General features: G+C 47.5%; 1 protein-coding gene across 3 annotated transcripts in view; it reads left to right on the top strand.

Moving 5' to 3' along the window:
* ikbkb (inhibitor of nuclear factor kappa B kinase subunit beta) overlaps nucleotides 1-19,314 on the top strand; it is a 66,932-nt gene that overhangs the window by 31,593 nt on the left and 16,025 nt on the right. For all 3 annotated transcript variants that reach the window (XM_041209414.1, XM_041209413.1, XM_041209412.1), the window contains 8 exons: nucleotides 968-1,037; nucleotides 6,598-6,686; nucleotides 11,398-11,487; nucleotides 12,218-12,342; nucleotides 14,230-14,337; nucleotides 16,757-16,886; nucleotides 17,932-18,126; nucleotides 18,823-18,937. In XM_041209414.1, the coding sequence (XP_041065348.1) occupies nucleotides 968-1,037; nucleotides 6,598-6,686; nucleotides 11,398-11,487; nucleotides 12,218-12,342; nucleotides 14,230-14,337; nucleotides 16,757-16,886; nucleotides 17,932-18,126; nucleotides 18,823-18,937 (922 nt within the window). The remainder of the gene's footprint in view (nucleotides 1-967; nucleotides 1,038-6,597; nucleotides 6,687-11,397; nucleotides 11,488-12,217; nucleotides 12,343-14,229; nucleotides 14,338-16,756; nucleotides 16,887-17,931; nucleotides 18,127-18,822; nucleotides 18,938-19,314) is intronic.

Here is a 19,314-nt window from a genome sequence, read left to right as displayed (position 1 = left end):
TTTTTCTGTCCCAACGCTCTCTTCCTCCCTGCTTCACCTCCCTCCTTTCCCTCCTCTCGCTCTCCCTCTCTCTTCATCGCTCCTCTTTCTTTCCTTCCTTCTCTTGCCTCTCTCCCTCTGTTCCTCACTCTTTTCCTCTTTTCCCCTCTCTCTTTGCCTCCCTTCCTTCCTTCTCTGTTGCTCACTCCCTTCTGCCCTCTCATTTCCCGCTTCCTCTGCCTCTCTTCCTCAGTTCCTCACTTTCTTCCCCCCTCCCTCCATCCCTTCCTTCCTTTTCCCTTTCTTTCTCTCTCCTTTTTTTGCCACCATCTCTTGACTTCACTGTCTGCCTCTCTCACTCCCCAGCCCCGGTCTCCTTTCCCTGATTGAAGTGGGCAGGACATGACACTGAGGAAAGAAGCTTTGGGCTAGGTCAGTGTTTGGCAGGGCCAGTGGAATTTCCCCAGCACTAATTTTCCTGGTGTGGTGAGCATGGGAAAAGTGAGAGAGTGGAAAAATTGCGTGCTGATGGGTAGGTTAAGGGACTTTGCCAAAAGTGAGCCAGATTGGAATTGGCAGTCAGATCTGTCCAAGGGGGGGATGAAAGGAGAATGGGTTTCCAATCAGATGTGAGCGGAGGCTGGATAGCATATTTACACAGAGATTTCATTGTTATTAGTGTGATTTCATTCATGTGTGTGGGCTGCCTCCTTGATAACAGTGGGGATGTGAGCTGTGAATTTGAGTGCACTCAACCTTGTCCTTTGATATGACTGTTTTGTTCAGTGTCTTTGATGTGTGTAATTTTGATTCTTGCTTAATTTGGAACCTTCCTCGACTAAGTCAGTTCCTGATGACTTTTCGACCATCTTGAGCCTTAACGTAGCTAGGCTGCTCTGGCCCTCAACTAGTCAGGAGCAGATTTGCTTCCCATTGTTCTGTGCATTATTCACACTCTCTAACTTTACTTCCTCTGTTATTGTCCTAGTTCCTGAATAAATTTGACAACTGTTGTGGGATGCGTGAGAGTCCAGTGTTAACCCTGCTCACGGACATCGGTGAGTACAGCAGGTGTCCATGAGATGTGTCCTTGCGCTCTTAGCAAGGAGTTACATAGGTTGTTGGTGGTTCTGCATTATCCCAACTGTTGACTAATCTCAAGAGGGCATCATCTATAGAGCTTGATATCAAAGCTAAAGGGGTTAAAATATCACAGCAAGTTGCATGGGCAAGTATGGATGGATTACGGGTAATCTAATTGAAGTGTTTCAAAAGATTGAAGGATTCACAGAATCACACAGTGCAGAAGAGGCCCTTCGACCCATCAAGTCTGCACTGACATGTGAGAAACACCTGACCTACCTACTTAATCCCATTTACCAGCACTTAGCTTTGAATGTTATGAAGTACCAAGTACTCATCCAGGTACTTTTTAAAGGATGTGAGGCAAACCGCTTCCACCACCCTCCCAGGCAGCGCATTCCAGACCGTCACCACCCTCTGGGTAAAAAGGTTTTTCCTCACATCCCCCCTAAACCTCCTACCCCTCACCTTGAATTTATGTCCCCTTCAACTAAGGGGAACAGCTGCTCCCTATCCGCCCTGTCCATGCCCCTCATAATCTTGTACACCTCGATCAGGTTGCCCCTCAGTCTTCTCTGCTCCAACAAAAACAACCCAAATCTATCCAACCTCTCTTCATAACTTAAATGTTTCATCCCAGGCAACATCCTGGTGAATCTCCTCTGCACCCCCTCCAGTACAATCACATCCTTCCTATAATATGGCGACCAGAACTGCACACAGTACTCCAGCTGTGGCCTCACCAAGGTTCTATACAACTCCAACATGACCTCCCTACTTTTGTAACCTATGCCTCAACTGATAAAGGCAAGTGTCCCATATGCCTTTTTCACCACCCCACTAACATGCCCCTCTGCCTTCAGAGATCTATGGACACACATGCCAAGGTCCCTTTGTTCCTCAGAACTTCCTAGTGTCATGCCATTCATTGAATACTTCCTTGTCAAATTACTCCTTCCAAAGTGTATCACCTCACACTGTTCAGGGTTAAATTCCATCTGGCACTTATCTGCCCATTTGACCATCCTGTCTACAACTTCCTGTAGCCCAAGACACTCAACCTCACTGTTAACCACCCTGCCAATCTTTGTGTCAAACGCAAACTTACTAATCCTACCCCCCACATAGTCATCTATGTCATTTATATAAATGACAAATAATCGGGGACCCAGCACAGATCCCTGTGGTACGCCACTGGACACTGGCTTCCAGTCACTAAAGCATCCTTCTGTCATCACCCTCTGTCTCCTACAACTAAGCCAATTTTGAATCCACCTTATCAAATTACCTTGTATCCCAGAGGTGTTGAAGTTGGTGATATTATTTAAACGAATGTGCTAATTAAGAATGGATGGTAAGTCACTCAAGGTATAGCTCTAGTGGGGGTGGGGGGGGCATAAAAGATTTAAAAATAATGGAAATAGGTGAGAAAAGAAAAATCTATATAAATTATTGGAAAAAACAAAAGGAAGGGGGAAGAAACAAAAGGAATGGGGAAGAAACAGAAAGGGGGTGGGGATGGAGGAGGGAGTTCAGGACCTAAAGTTGTTGAATTCAATATTCAGTCCGGAATTCTGTAAAGTGCCTAGTCGGAAGATGAGATGCTGTTCCTCCAGTTTGCGTTGGGCTTCACTGGAACAATGCAGCAAGCCAAGGACAGACATGTGGGCAAGAGAGCAGGGTGGAGTGTTAAAATGGCAAGCGACAGGGAGGTTTGGGTCATTCTTGCGGACAGACCGCAGGTGTTCTGCAAAGCGGTCGCCCAGTTTACTTTTGGTCTCTCCAATGTACTGAATATTGAATTCAACAACTTTAGATCTTGAACTTCCTCCTCCATCCCCACCCCCTTTCTGTTTCTTCCCCATTCCTTTTGTTTTTTCCAATAATTTATATAGATTTTTCTCTTCCCACCTATTTCGATTATTTTTAAATCTTTTATGCCCCCCCACCCCCACTATAGCTGTACCTTGAGTGCCCTACCATCCATTCTTAATTAGCACATTTGTTTAGATAATATCACCAACTTCAACACCTCTGTGTTCATTTGTTCTTTTGTCTGTGACATCTTTTGATGATCTGCTCCTATCACTGCTTGTTTGTCCCTACAACCACACCACCCCTCTCCACTTCTCTACCCCCGCCCCATCCCCAGCGCGACCCCCCCCCCCCCCCCCCCCCCCCCCACCCCCGCCCCCACACCTTAAAGCAACTTATATTTCACCCCTCTCCTTGGATTCACCCAGTTCTGTTGAAGGGTCATGAGGACTCGAAACTTCAACTCTTTTCTTCTCCGCCGATGCTGCCAGACCTGCTGAGTTTTTCCAGGTAATTCTGTTTTTGTTTTGGATTTCCAGCATCCGCAGTTTTTTTGTTTTTAATCACCCTGTATCCCATGTGCATTTGCCTTCTTTATAAGTCTCCCATGTGGGACCTTGTCAAAGGCTTTGCTGAAATCCATATAAACGACATCAACTGCGCTACCCTCATCTACACACCTGGTCACCTCCTCAAATAATTCAATCAAATTTGTTAGGCATGACCTCCCTCTGACACAGCCATGCTGACTATCCCTGATCAAAGCTTGCCTCTCCAATTGGAGATAGATTCTCGCCTTCAGAATTTTCTCCAATAGTTTCCCTATCACTGATGTGAGACTCACTGGCCTGTAGTTCCCTGGCTTATCTCTACAATCCTTCAATGATGTAGATAGGAAATAGTTTCCCTCCATGTAGATGAGTCCAGTGCAAGAGGGCATAAACTTAAAACTAGAACTAGGCTGTTCATTGATGAGTCAGGAAGTACTTACTCACACAAAGAGCAGTGGAAATCTGGAACTCGGCCCTTAAAAAGCTGCTGAGGTTAGGGTCAACTGAAACTGATTAAACTGCGATTGATGGATTTTTGTTAGGTAATGATATTTAGGATCAGGAAACAAAGACGGATAAATAGAGTTAAGATACAGATCAGCCATAATCTTACTGAATAGCAGAACAGGCTCAAGGGGCCAAATGACCTCCTCCTGTTCCTATGCCACACCAGTCGTAGGCTGCCTGATCCAAGAAGGTAAGATATAATATTGAGCTGTTGGCTCCCTTGTCATCGCGAGGTGCTGGGTGTGTGTGGGTGGGGGGAGCCTGTTTGTATCTTAATTTAAACGTACTACTCACTTTGCTGAATCTTACGTTTCCCGGATGTTGCCAGCTCAGCCCAGCAGTCATGGCGTGGGCTTCTGTACACTCTACACTCTAGACACTCTAACGATCACACCCTACGCTAACAGCCCTCCCTTCCTCTCCCTTGGTTGCCTGTGATATCACCCAGCGTAATCTTTAAAAGTGACTGTTCACCTCATTGTCCCTTTTTCCTGATGCCAGCTTGTGTTAATTGGATCAGTGCTGCCCTCCTTCCCTGATACTGAATTTATCCGTTGACTTTGTTTCCTCTCAGTCAGTCAAGCAGTGGCTCATATGTCAAGAGATGTGAATTTGATTCTAATTGCAGGAGAGTGGAGACACAGGGGAGAATTATTAATGGGAGGAAGGAGGTTGTGACTGTCGTCTCATTTCCTCTTTCCTGCTAGAGAGTATCGGGGACTGCGAAACTCACGTTAACGCTCACTCTTACTCACTGATGCTGATTATCAGCCAAGCAACTTGTCTTGTGTCAAGCTAAGTGCGCTGCCACTCACATTCAACCCTTTTCTTCACCCCTTTACCACTATTGTTATTTACCACTATTGACTGAGAACATTGTGCAAAATTTCTTTTTCTCCCATGTCTGTGTTCTCCCCAACCGTATTCTGCCAGGGATAAAGTCCATCCATGGAAGAGAATCATAGAATGGTTACAGCACCGAACGAGGCTATTCGGCCCATCATGTCCGTGCTGGCACCCTGCACGAGCATCTCCGCTAATCCCCCTCGTTCCCTTTCCTCATTAACCCTACTAATATTTTCCTTGTCAGATAATGACCCAATTCCATTGTTAAAGCCCCGATTGAACCTGCCTCCACTGCATTCTCAGGCAGTGCGTCCCCGATCCTACCCACTCGCTGTGTAAGAGTGTTTTTCCTCATGTCACCATTGCTTTTTTTTTGCCAATCGCTTTAAATCGGTGTCCTCTGGTTCTTGATCTTTTCACCAATGGGAACATTCCCTCCCTATCTACTCTGTCCAGACCCCTCGTGATTTTTTAACACCTCTATCGAATCTCCTCTCAACCTTCTCTGCTCCAAGGAAAACAGCCCCGATTTCATTGCAGGCAAGTAACCTATTCCAAGACCTGGCTACTGGTTCCTCATTGACCCTCGCTTCATTCCAGAAACTGATTGATGGATAAATTTGGTTTGACATGTTTTCTTTTGTGTCCCACCCCCACCTTGGGGACACTGGTCTCCAGATTCCGGTGCCACCCTTTTCCACTCCCCCTGCTGCTTTTCTAATCTCGGTGCCATTCCTAAAGACCACCACAGCTTGATCTCTCTCTTTCCCTCCCCTTACCATCTCCCCTCACCAGGGTGGGAACCAACAACAACAACTTGCACTTATTATAGTGCCTTTAACGTAGCAAAATGCCAAGGTGTTTCACAGGCCTGATTATCAAACAAACTTTGAAGCTGATCCACATAACGGGGTCCAAAAGCATGACCAAAGAGCTGGGTTTTAGGGAGGGTCTTAAAAGGAGAAGAGAGAAGCAGAGCGGTTTAAGGAGGGAATTGCTAAGCTTAAGGCTTCAGCAACTGGAAAGCAACGATTAAAATCAAGGATGCAAAGAGGCCAGAATTGGAGGAGCGTGGAGATCTTGGAGAGTTGTGGGGCTGGAAGAGGTGACAGAGTTCGGCAGCGGGAATGAGAGGTGAAGGAGGTGGGAAGAGAAGGACAAAAAAAGACAAATGCCCCAGTCATGGGAATGACAAGGTCAATCAAGGACTTTGTAACTGTTGTGAATTACAGGCTTTAAGCGGCTGTGGACGTGGACTGCAGCTGTTGGAGGAGGCAGCTCACAACCACCTTCTCAAGGGCAATTAGGAATGGGCAATAAATGCTGGCCTAGCCAGTGACACTCACATCGCGTGAATGAATTAATAAAAAAAATCAGGAGAGTCCTAGCCTTTTGCCTTATAGCGTGAGCCACACATAGATTTTCCATCCCAGCTCCCACTAATTTCTAGACGTCCCATGGTGCTGAGACTTGATCTTGGTGTTCAGGATTCAGGGAACAGCATGATGACCAACCCTTACAGACTCAACTGCAGCCATGATCAAAACTCGAAGGGCAAAATAATTGCAGGGGTAATGGGAAAAGAACATACCCCTGACAGGATTGCCCTTTGAAAGACTCGAATGGCTGCCTGTACCATTCCAAAGGAGGAAGGAACAGCTAAGGTGTGAAGTTTGAGATCCTGCATGCAATGAGCTCGAGTAAGAGGTGGCGCAAAGAGCCTTGATTTCGACACTGTAATGACGGTTGTGTTTGCGATGGTGTGTGTAGGCTGGAGCGATGGCTGATCTGACTGTTGGGAGTCTTTGTGTTATAGCCTCTGCCCTCAGATACCTGCACGAAAACAGAATCATCCATCGTGATCTGAAGCCAGAGAATATTGTCCTACAGCAAGGTGAACAGCGGGTGAGTGATGTTAGGCTGGCTCGGGACACGGCGTCATTAAATATTGCACAAAACCTGCTGTAGCAGTTTCCAGTTTGGTTCTGCTGTTGTAAATGCATTTATGGGCATCACTGGTACTTCCTGCCCATCCTTAGTTGGTCTGAGAAAGTGGTGGTGGGCCATTGCTGCCTTGCTGATCCATTTCAGAGGGCAGTTCAGCCTCAGCCACATATTTGTGGATCTGGAATCTCAATGTAGGCCAGACCGGGTAGGATTGGCGGATTTCCTTCTTGAAAGGACATCAGTGAACCTGTTGGATTTTCGCAAATCTGACAGCTTCACGGTCACTTTGTTTTTTTTTTAGCTGCCTGAATTTTTAAACCGAGCTCTCATTCTCAAACTGGGATTTCAACCCACATTCTCTGAATTATTAGTCCAGGCCTCTAGATTACTGACTGAGTAATTTAACCATTGTGCCACCGTATGCACAAGGAACTTCATTCCCATTCCTCTCTGTAGATGTATCATGATTTTCAGGAAAGGAAGGTGGCAGTTGTACTGTTCTTTCAACCTTTTACTGTGAGGGACAGGAGGGGGTCATTCAACCCCTTGACCCCCTTCTGCCATTCGATGAGATCAGGGCTGATCTGTATCCTAACTCCATCCGTCCAACTGGGCTTCATTTATTTTGGTTTGTAAAAGACCTATCTTAGATTAAAAATTATTAATGGAGGTAGTATCTGCTGCTTTTTAGGAGAGAGAGCTCCACACTTCTACCACCTTCCCAAAAAAAAAATGTTTCCTAACTTCTCTCTTGAATGGCCTGGCTCTGATTTTAAGATTATGCCCCTTGTCCTAGATTCGCCCGCCCACTAGCCTATCAATCCACCCGAACATCCTCTTTCAAAACCTTAAAAACATCGGTCAGATTTTCTTTTAGCCCTTCTATGTTCCAGGGAATACAATCCTAAAGTCATAGAGGTCTACAGCACAGAAAAAGGCCTTTCGGCCCATTGAGTCTGTGCCAGTCAAACAAGTACCTAACTATTCTAATCCCACTTTCCAGCACTAGGCCCATAGCCTTGTATGCCATGGCATCACAAGTGTACATCCAAATACTTCTCCAATGTTATGAGGGTTTCTGCCTCTACCACCCTTTCAGAGAGTGAGTTCCAGTTTCCCACCGCCCTCTGGGTGAAAAAATTCTTCCTCACATCTCCTCTAAACCTCCTGCCCCTTATCTTAAATCTATGCCCTCTGGTTATTGATCCCTCCACCAAAGGGAAAAGTTCCTTCCTGTCTACCCTATCTCTGCCCCTCATAATTTTATACATCTCAATCATGTTCCCCCCTCAATCTCCTCTGCTCCAGGGAAAATAACCCCAGTCTATCCAATCTCTCCTCATAACTAAAACTCTCCAGCCCAGGCAACATCCTGGTAAATCTCCTCTGCTCTCTCTCTAGTGCAATCACATCCTTCCTATAATGCAGATTCCAGAACTGCATGCAATACACTAGCTGTGGCCTAACCAGCGTTTTATACAGTTCCAGCATAACCTCTCTGTTCTATTCTATGCCTCGGCTAATAATGCCAAGAATCCCATATGCCTTCTTAACCACGTTATCTACCTGTCCCGCTACCTTAAGGGACTGGTGGACATGCACACCAAGGTCCCTTGAATCCTCGGTACTTTCCAGGGTCTTACCATCGGTCGTGTATCCCGTGCCTTGTTTGTCCTGCCCAAGTGCATCACCACACACTTATCTGGATTAAATTCCATTTACCACTGATCAGCCCGTCTGACCAGCCCATCTATATCCTCCTCTAATCTAAGGCTATCCTCCTCACTATTTACAACCCCACCAATTTTTATGTCATCTGCGAACTTACTGATCAACCCTCCTACATTCAAGTCTAAATCGTTTATATATACCACAAACAGCAAAGGACCCAACACCGATCTCTGTGGAACCCCATTGGACACAGGCATCCAGTCACAAAAATACCCCTCAACTATCACCCTCTGCTTCCTGCCACTCAGCCAATTCTGGATCCAATTTGCCAAATTGCCTTGGATCCCATGGGCTCTTACCTTCGTTATCAGTCTCCCATGCGGGACCTTATCAAAAGCCTTGCTGAAGTCCAAGTAGACTACGTCAAATGTATTGCCCTCATCTACACACCTGGTCACCTCTTTGAAAAATTCAATCAAGTTGGTCAGACATGACCTCCCCTTAACAGAACCATGCTGACTGTCCTTGATTAATCCCTGCCTCTCCAAGTGTAGATTAATTCTGTCTCTCAGAATTGCTTCCAATAGTTTCCCCACCACTGAGTTTAGACTGACTGGCCTGTAGTTCCCTGGTTTATCCCTTCCTCCCTTCTTGAATAACGGTACCACATTGGCTGTCTTCTAGTCCTCTGGCACCTCTCCTGTGGCCAGAGAGGTATTGAAAATTATTGCCAGCGCCCCTGCTATCTCCTCCCTTGCCTCACTCAACAGCCTGGGATACATTTCATCCGGGTGTGGAGATTTATCTACTTTTAAGCCTGCCAGACCACTTAGAACCTCCTCCCTTTCTATGCTAATTTCTTCAATTATATCACAGTCCTTCTGCTTGATTTCCATACCCATGTCATCCCTCTCACTTGTGAACACCGACACAAAGTATTCAGCAATACTCAAGGCCAGTGAAGTGCAGTGTCTGGAACTGTACACAGTACTCCAGATGTGGTCTAGCCAAGGCTTTGTGCAGTTGTAGCAAAATTTCCCGTTATATTCTAGCCCCCTAGTTCATGGATCATAGCCCTATAAGCACAATAGGAGGCCATTTGGCCAATTGTGTCTCCGTTGGCTCTTTGAAAGGGCTATCCAGTTAAGTCCTGCTCTCATTTGCTCTTTCCTGCAACATTTGCTCCCATTGAAATATTTGCCCCAATCCCCCAAAGATTAATTGTTCACTAACCTCCTTGATTATTTTCTGTACCTGACCTCTACATTTTAGCGATCTATGTACATCAACCCCTAAATCTCTCTGGTCCTTCACTGTTTCTGGCTCTTCACCATTTAAAAAAAAAACACTTGAATCTATTCCTTTTTTTTGGTACAACCTGGATAATCTCATGCTCAGCTGCATTGAAACCCATCTGCTACAGTTGCCCACTCGCGTAGCTCACCAATGTCTCTTTAATTTTTTGCTCCTTGCTAGACCGTGGGATCTTTTACATCGATCTGAAAGAGCAAACAGGGCCTAGCTTTGACTTTTCATCTGAAAGGCACTGCCTCTGACAGTGCAGCACTCTCTAGGTACTGCACTGGGAGTGCCAGCCTAGATTATGTGCTCAAATTTCTGGTGTGGGACCTGAATCCACAACTTCCTAACCCAAAGGTAAGAGCGCCTAATGGCCAAGGCTGACAGCTGTGAACTGATGACATAGCCTCTAGTATCTGAAAGCACATCTGGAGGATGTTTCCCTTCACTTGCAAACAACTGCATGAGCTCCAACCTTTTGAGCACCAGTGGTCAGAGGGTTAAATCCATAACTTCAGCCTTTGGGGCAAGTATTCCGTCTGCTGGGAAAGTGATGTGTGACTGCTGAATTTGTTTTTGGAAGAAGCTTATTGTGTTCCTTGTCATTACAACTCAGAGCTGACATTTACATTTTATCAGTTGTTTAGCACGGTTAGAACAGTGAAAGCTGCTTCCTTCTTCACACAACTCCCAGGAGTAAAGCCATAAATAAAATATTCCAGTGTGGGTTTTGGTAATCTGTGACATTCATTGGCTGAAAGACGCACATCCTTGATAAGCACGCAAGATCATTCAGTTAATCTCTATTGCCAATCCTTTATCCACTGTTTTCTGACCGCCTGACTCAATTTTCTTGAATGACATTTTCACTGCCTTCCTGAGCAATTCCTGGCACAAACTCCTACTTGACCAAAGCCCAGTTTTTGCCTGCGCTCAATGCCCTACCACCCTCAGTGCCCTGATCACGTGGTCCTTCGAGTCTTGCTTGACCAATCCCATTGTATCCTTTGAAGAGGTAATGGGGAAGGTAGATAAGATTAGTACATTAGATGTAATTTATCCAGACCTTCAAAAGGTCTTTGATAAGGGACCGCATAATAGTAATGAATAAGGCCGGAGAATGATGAAACAAGTAGCAGAATGGAGAGCGAGCTGGCTTCAAGACCAGAAAGCAGAGGGTAGGGGTAAAGGGCAGTTATTCAGAGTGACAGAAGGTGGGAAGTGATGTTCTACAAGGACCAGTGCTGAAACCACTGTTATTCAAAATATATATATATATAAGACTTGTGTCGATTTTGGAATCAAAAGCACGGTTTCTAAATAGGCAGATGACACCAAATTGGAAGGGAATAGTTAATAGTGAGGAGGACTGCAACAAATTAGAAGATATGAGCTAGATTGGGCTTATAATTGGCAAATGGAATTCAACATGGATAATTGTGAGGTGTTACATTCTTTATTGCTGGCATCCTGAAACCACCAGGAGTTTTCTTTTTTAATGGGATATATTCTATATCTTTTGTAATCTCTCTTTAAAACCATCATGCCATTTTGCTGCAGTCCTGTGGGCCAGTTTGTACATCCGCTTCCCCACAGGAACCCCAGTCCAAAGTTAAATTCCACCATTTAACATGACACACAGATTGCTCCTTAGTGTCTGTGTATTGAAAGTTTTTGTTGTGTTTTGTTTCCAACCCAGTTAATCCACAAAATCATTGACCTGGGCTACGCCAAGGAGCTGGATCAGAGCAGCCTATGTACCTCTTTCGTCGGGACTTTACAATACCTGGTAAGAGCTACTTCATAGTGTTCTTGCCTGCCATCAAGCCCCCTTTTACTAAAGAATTGGAAGAGGTGGAATGTTCGAGTGAACTCTTCCCAGTCAGGAACTGCTGCCTGGTATTGAGCCAAACTGAATGATCTTTGACTGGCATAAAATGCTGATGGGGTGATTGAAGAGGGGTGGGAGGAGGCTCCTGTGGAGCGCAAATAGCAGCATAGACAATTTTGGCCAAATGGCCTGTTTCTGTCCTGGACATTCTGTGCAAAAGACCCATTTTTGTTGGTCAGTCAGTCTGTGAGGGAGGGGTGGGAATTCATGGATCACACACTGAACGTAGAGGAAAAAAATTGGTCCATTTTATTTTTGTATTCATCCTTGGGATGAGGGTGTCACTGGCTAGGCCAGCATTTATTGTCCATCCCTAATTGACCTTGGGAAGGTGGTGGTGAACCAGCTTCTTGAATCGCTGCAGTCCATGTGGTGTACACCCACAGCTTTGTTAGGAAGGAAGGTCCAGGATTTTGACCCAGCGACAGTGAAGGAGCAGCAACATAGTTCCTGGCCAGGATGGTGCATGACTTGGAGGGGAACTTGCAAGTGGTGGAGCTGCCCTGAACTGGCTGCCCTTGTCCTTCTAGGTGGTAGAGGCCGTTGGATTGGAAGGTGCTGTCATTCAGTTGGTTTCCCCACTGATGGTGTCAGTCCTGTGCTAAAGTGTAGCATTGACTGCTTGCAGGCTCCAGAGCTCCTGGAACAGAAGAAGTACACAGTGACAGTGGATTACTGGAGTTTGGGAACCCTCACCTTTGAATGCATCACCGGAATCCGGCCATTTCTACCCAACTGGCAACCCGTAGCCTGGTAGGTGTTGGGGAATTTGAGGTTAAACTGAGAGGTGCAAGGGATCAATGTCGCACACGTGTGAGGGACTGAATGTGGAAGATAAGGTATTTTGGAAAGAACACAGGGTATGCAAATCCTGAACAAGCCTCTGTAATGCATGAAGCGTCTGCGCAGACACCACACCGTTGGGTTCAGGAATGTCTGATGAGGCTCTCAAGGTTTCTTCCCTATTTATCTCGGATGCCTCCCCTTGGACTCCCTCTGTTGTTGCCTTGGTGGATAAACAAGCAAGAATCTTGTAAGCCCAATACCCTGGTTAGCAAGGGTACTAGATAAATCCATAACCTTATGTGTCAACCTTGTGTGGCTCAGTTGGTAGTATTCTTGCCTCTGAGTTACCAGTTTCCAGGTTCAAGTCCCCCATAGGACTCCAGCGCAAAAATCAAGACTGATACTTCAGTGTGGTGCAGAGGGAGCGCTGCATTGTCAGAGGTTCCATCTTTCAGATGGGATGTAAAACCGAGGTCCCATCTGCCTGCTCAAGTGGATGCAAAAGACCCCATGGCACTATTTTGAAGAGGAGAAATTATTCCTGGTGTTCTGGCCAAAATTCATCCCTCAATCAACGTCACAAAAACAGGTTATCCGGTTGTTATCACATTGCCACTTTGGGAATTTGTCTTGTGCAAATTGGCACATTTTTCCTGCATTGCGACAGTGACTACACTCCAAAGTACTTCATTGGCTTTAAAATGCTTTGAGATGTCTAGTAGTCATGAAAAACACTTTATGAATGCAAGCCTTTCTTTTTTTTTAAGCTCCTCATCAAGTAACTGTCTGGGATTTATCATCCAGTTGATGCCTAGGGGTTAATGATGCTTAAATTTGGATCACCAAACTGTCTGACAGCAACCAATTCGATTGACACACTCACACAAGTCCACTCCCAGCAGGACTGACCCAGGCTCAGGAGTAAATGAATTCACTTTTTATTGTATATTGTCAAAGAAGTAGTAAGATAACAAAGTCATGAGCTCACTAATGTTTATCAGCCTTAGAATTATCGTCAGTAGCACAGCATTACATAGGATATCCAGCACAGAAACAGGCCATTCAGCCCAGCCAGTCCATGCTCCACTCGAGCCTCCTCCCTTCTTTCCTCATCTAAATCTGCCATCCTAACCCTCTATTCCCTTCTCCCTCATATGCTTGTCTAGTTTCTTCTTAAATACATCTATACTATTCACTTCAACCACTCCCTGTGATAATTGGTCGCTAGGGTTATTTGACAAAATAAGAAAGAGATTGGAGAGAGAGAGAGTTTAGTAACATGACAGTAATTCAGTGGTAACTGCTGATAATGGTTGAAATCGGTTTGTTTGGGTGGTTGAGCTGGTTGGTTGAGTTGGTTTGGTTAATTTGTTTTCTGTTAGTTAGTGCTAATTGAAGGTTTGTCTGTAAGAGAATTTGAAGAAGCAAGGAAGAGAGAGAAAGGAATAGACTGCCTTGTGACGTTTTACTAAATTAAAGGTGCTATATAAATGCCAGTGGTTGTCTCAGGTACCAACTGTTTGCAGGAGGTGTGGACCAAGGTAGAGTGAAATGTCCTAACTAACCCATGCCCTCCGAATCCATGACAAACATCAGAGAATATGGATGTCAAACCTCAGCGTCTGGACCAACTAGCAATCTGCTCAAGAGGGAACAGTGCACTGTGTAGCACCCTACCAGACACTGGGTGGGACCAAAGCAAGAGTTTTAACTGATATCGTGGCCTCACGGGATCCGAGGAATTCACTTTTCAATCATTGCAAGATCAAATTCTGCAGTTTTGGAGCAAGGGAGAGTTTGTGGTTGTTTTACTTCCCTTGTGCTCCCACTCACTCTGGTTTTCTCTTCTGCCAGGCACAGTAAAGTGAAACACAAAGGGGATTGGGACATTATGGTGTTTGAAGACATGAATATGGAGGTGAAATTTTCCAACCGGCTTCCAGAACCCAACAACCTCAACAGGTGTGGATTGCTGACTCGCTCCTGATACGGCAGAATCCAGATCATTTGGGCAGAGGGTGCAGTGTTGTGCATGGGGTCAATTTCCACTGCCCTTTCCTGGAGATCAAGGCCACCCACAGGTTGTCCAAAGTGCTGTCTGATTCAGGTGAAAAACCCGTTTTAATGTGGACTTGAACTCAGACCCCAGTTGCCATTTTCAGAATTGGGGGGTTGGGGTTTGGGGTGGTGGGGGCGTTGGGGTGGGAGCTGGTCAGAATCTGCGCCATGCACATCCTGCCCAGTCCCACAGGCAGTGGACCCAAAGAACCTCAGCAAAAGGTCAGAGTTTGATTATTTTTGTGGGTTGCAGAGAAGCAGGAGCAGACTGAGAGAAAGCAAAACAAAAATTAAAAATAGCTGGAAAAACTCAGCAGGTCTGACAGCATCTGCGGAGAGGAACACAGTTAACGTTTTGAGTCTGTATGACTCTTCAACAGAACTAAGGAAAAATAGAAGAGAGGTGAAATATAAGCTGGTTTGGTGGGGGGGGTGCGGTGGGACAGGTAGAGCTGGATAGAGGGCCAGTGATAGGTGGAGATAACCAAAAGATGTCACAGACAAAAGAACAAAGAGGTGTTGAAGGTGGTGATATTATCTAAGGAATGTGCTAATTAAGGGTAGAAAGCAGGACGAGCAAGGTACAGATAGTCCTGGTGGGGGTGGGGTGGGGGGACGGAATCGAAATAGACTAAAAGGTGGAGATAAAACAATGGATGGAAATACATTTAAAAATAATAGAAATAGGTAGGAAAAGAAAATTCTATATAAATTATTGGGGGGGAAAGGGGGGATCGGAAAGGGGGTGGGGATGGAGGAGAGAGTTCAGGATCTAAAATTGTTGAACTCAATATTCAGTCTGGAAGGCTGTAAAGTGCCTAGTCGGAAGATGAGGTGTTGTTCCTCCAGTTTGCGTTGAGCTTCACTGGAACAATGCAGCAGGCCAAGGACGGACATGTGGGCAAGAGAGTAGGGTGGAGTGTTGAAATGGCAAGCGACAGGGAGGTCTGGGTCACGCTTGCGGACAGGCCAAAGGTGTTCCCCTCACCCCACCCCCACTACGACTATCTGTACCTTGCTCGTCCTGCTTTCTACCCTGAATATCACCTATTAGCACATTCCTTAGATAATATCACCACCTTCAACACCTCTTTGTCCTTTTGTCTGTGACATCTTTTGGTTATCTCCACCTATCACTGGCCCTCTATCCAGCTCTTCTTGTCCCACCCCCCCCCCCCCCCAAACCAGCTTATATTTCACCTCTCTTCTATTTTTCCTTAGTTCTGTTGAAGCGTCATACGGACTCGAAACGTTAACTGTGTTCCTCTCCGCAGATACTGTCAGACCTGCTGAGTTTTTCCAGCTATTTTTATTTTTGTTTTGGATTTCCAGCATCCGCAGTCTTTTGCTTTTATCTCAGAGAAAGCAAATCTTGGGTTACAGTCACCCTGGGAATCCTGGGCTCTGTGACCATGACGTTTCACCCCCGCATTGGGGAGCTCAGCCAAGTGCCAGAGCTCGGGACTTTGGAACAGAGGGGCAAAAGTTGCTGACGACAGGGATGTGGCAAATTGCTACCGAGGCTGTGGACAATGCCGGAGGTCAGAGATGGGAAAACAGGGGGAAACAGGGATAAGTGGGAAGTGAGAGTAAGGACAAGAAGTACATGTTTACAGGGGAAAACCTGACAGGAGGAGGAGCTGGCAAACTTAAGGCTCCAGTGCTGAAAGAGGAAGACTGGTGTCAGAATGGAGGGAATCACAGTTACATCTCCCAGTTCTCCATATGGGGGCCGGGGCTGGGGATATTTGTGGCTACGAGAGCAGGTCAGAGGCTGGGAATTCTGCAGAGGGTAACTCACCTCCTGACTCCCCAAAGCCTGTCCACCATCTACAAGGCACAAGTCAGGAGTGTGATGGAATACTCTCCATTTGCCCGGATGAGTGCAGCTCCCACAACACTCAAGAAGCTCGACACCATCCAGGACAAAGCAGCCCCCTTGATCAACATCCCATCCAACACATTAAACATTCACTCCCTCCACCACCGACGCACAGTAGCAGCAGTGTGTCTACCATCTACAAGATACACTGCAGTAACTCGCCAAGGCTCCTTCGACAGCACCTTCCAAACCCGTGACCTCTACCACCTAGAAGGGCAAGGGCAACAGATGAATGGGAACACCACCAGCCGCAGGTTCTCCTCCAAGTCACGCACCATCCGGACTTGGAAGTATATCGCTTTTCTTTCGTTGTTGCTGGGTCAAAATCCTGGAATTCCCTCCCTCCCTAACAGCACTGTGGAATGCTCACATTCGAAGAATGAATAAACAGCACAGGCCATGCTGCGATTTCTCACACTTGTCACTCTTTCTCTCCCACAGTGAATTAGTAGGTCCCTTGGAGAGGTGGCTGCAGTTGATGCTGCGGTGGAACTCAAAGGAGAGGGGCACGGACCCCATTCACGGACCAAACGGCTGTTTCAAGGCACTGGATGATATCATTAACAGGAAGGTGGGTGAGTGGCAGGAAGCCATGAAAAGCGAGGGCGTTGGCACCTTCTGCAGCCTGGCATTATTGGAGATGCAGGCTTTGCAATCCCTCTCTAAGGGGGCAGTCAGCCGAATACCCCTCACTTCCTGGCTTGCATCAGAGTCAGTGAGTGAACGAATAGGAACGCTGTCCGTTTCACATTATCCCCGGTAAACATGGACTCCATGTCCCTACTCTCACTTCCCGCTCATCCCTGCTGCCCCTTGTTTTCTTGTCTCTGGCCATGCCCCCAGCCTTGGTGGCAATTTGCCACATCCCCGTCGTTGGCAACTGTTGCCCCTCTGTGCCGAAATTCTGACCGCTGATTACTAAAGAAGAGCAAAGTACCTTCCTGAAGTCTGGCCTCTGACTGAAGGCCGGAAGATTTCACTGTGTAAACTCTGTGCTTGGTGCAGAATCCTGGTGCAGTCGTGGTTTGGAATGTACACGATTAACTCCGACATCCTCAAAGGAAGTGACGGCTGGTTTTCAAATTCGGACCCCCGCCCCCCCCCCTCACCGCCACCTCCATGTGCTCTGTGGCCGAGGGACTGAGACTGAATGCTGGGCCAAGCCAGGCCACAGGAGCCATGCGGTGCCTGTCAGGAGCAGAGCCACCCTGAAAATCTCAGGGGGATTTCACTCCTGGCGTGCACACTGGTAAAGCCCCAGCCACATCGCACTGCTCACTCACTCCCCAGCGGGACACGTGCTGGAATAGCAGAAGGTGGGAGGGCAGTGTGTACAGACGAGTCTGTGTCATGCAGGATTGTCCATTCCATTCCACCCCCCCCCCCACCCAACCCCACCCCACCGACCTGTTTTAGATCCCCCCCTCCCCCCCTTCCCGCCACCCCCCCATTGTCAGGAGTGTGAACCATGGCCAGTTTTGCGCGTGGTAGCTGAGGTCGGAGGCCAATGCCAAATTAAGTTTGAAACCAAGAGTGAGAGAGTCAAGGTGCTGATGTACTGTGTTCCTGCCCAAGATTCTGACACTGGCTCGTGGTGCGCTTGCTGTTTTCTCCAGTATGTGCAGATTCTGGATATGAAGTCGGGACTGCGCCACACGTATCCCGTCTCCCCGGAGGCCAGCGTTCAGGCCCTGCAGCAGTGGATCGAGTCCACCACCGGCATTGAGGACTTCAGTCAGGAGCTGCTGCTGGAAACAGGAACTGCCCTGGACCCTCGCAAGCCTGTGATCCAGTGTGTGCCAGACAGCAGGGTAAGGGCACTGCCTGTGATCCAGTGGGTGCCAGACAGCAGGGTAAGGGCACTGCCTGTGATCCAGTGTGTGCCAGACAGCAGGGTAAGGGCACTGCCTGTGATCCAGTGTGTGCCAGACAGCAGGGTAAGGGCACTGCCTGTGATCCAGTGGGTGCCAGACAGCAGGGTAAGGGCACTGCCTGAATCCCAGGAGCGAAAGCTAGAATAGAGGCTGTGGGACAACGTATCAGCCACGCAGCATCACACATGGTGTCCTGTACTTCACTGCAGGTTGGGTGGGGGCGGGGTTGTGTGGGTTGGGGGGGTGGTCTCGTGGTTCACATCCCTGCCTCTGAGCTAGAAGCTCTGGGTTCAAGTCCTACCCCTGGACTTGATGGTTAAGGAAGGGGTGTTCGTAAAGCAGCCAGACAGGTTAAGATCACCTTCCAACACACACACACCCCGATGGGAGGCGTTAGGAGCGGCAGAGATTCTTTTTGTCAGCCATGAGATGGAAAGAACGCCCATCGCTATCTGGAGCAGATAGCTCCAGACTACAACACGCGTGTAAAAGTGTATGTTGCCACAGAAGCTCAGGCTCCCTGAGTGAACTGGAGAATAGGGGGAGGTGGTTATTGTATGGGACAATCGGAAGGCGGGTTTCTTTCGGCCCCTGCAAGCTTGTAATTTGCCGTTTGCCCTGATTTCTCTGCAGCAGAACGAAGGGAAGAAGTCGGAGCTGGCCGTGATCTATCTCTTCGACAGAAGTACCAGCACCTACGACGGGCAGGTCACTGTTCAGAAGCAGCCGGACGCCGTGAATTTCATCCGTAAGGCCCCGTGTTTCTGTCCTGTCGGAGATGCCAAGCCTTGACGCTGGCCCTTTGGGCAGCCAGCGCCACCCCGACTGGGAGACGGGGACAGGGTCGCGATGGGTGTGAGGTGCGGGTGGGGGTCTGCCCCCACTTCACGCTCTCCCCATGGAGCTGCCTCCTCATTGCTCACGGACCCCACTGTCTTGCCAGCACCTCCGTGTCCCCGCTCATCGTCTGGGAGCCCAGATAACCAACACCAGGAAACTATTCGGCTGGGGAATGCTCAGTGAACCTTGCCCAGGGCCTGAGTTGAATCCCCATCCCCCAGCCCCCCCCCTCCTCCCCTCCCACCCCAATCTCCCAGAGCCACTGGTTATCAATTAGCTGCCTCT

This window comes from Carcharodon carcharias, chromosome 17, assembly GCF_017639515.1.
Source record: "Carcharodon carcharias isolate sCarCar2 chromosome 17, sCarCar2.pri, whole genome shotgun sequence".
NCBI lineage: Eukaryota > Metazoa > Chordata > Chondrichthyes > Lamniformes > Lamnidae > Carcharodon > Carcharodon carcharias.
The sequence above is the reverse complement of the archived record's forward strand: the minus strand, read 5'-3'. Positions and strand labels throughout refer to the sequence as shown.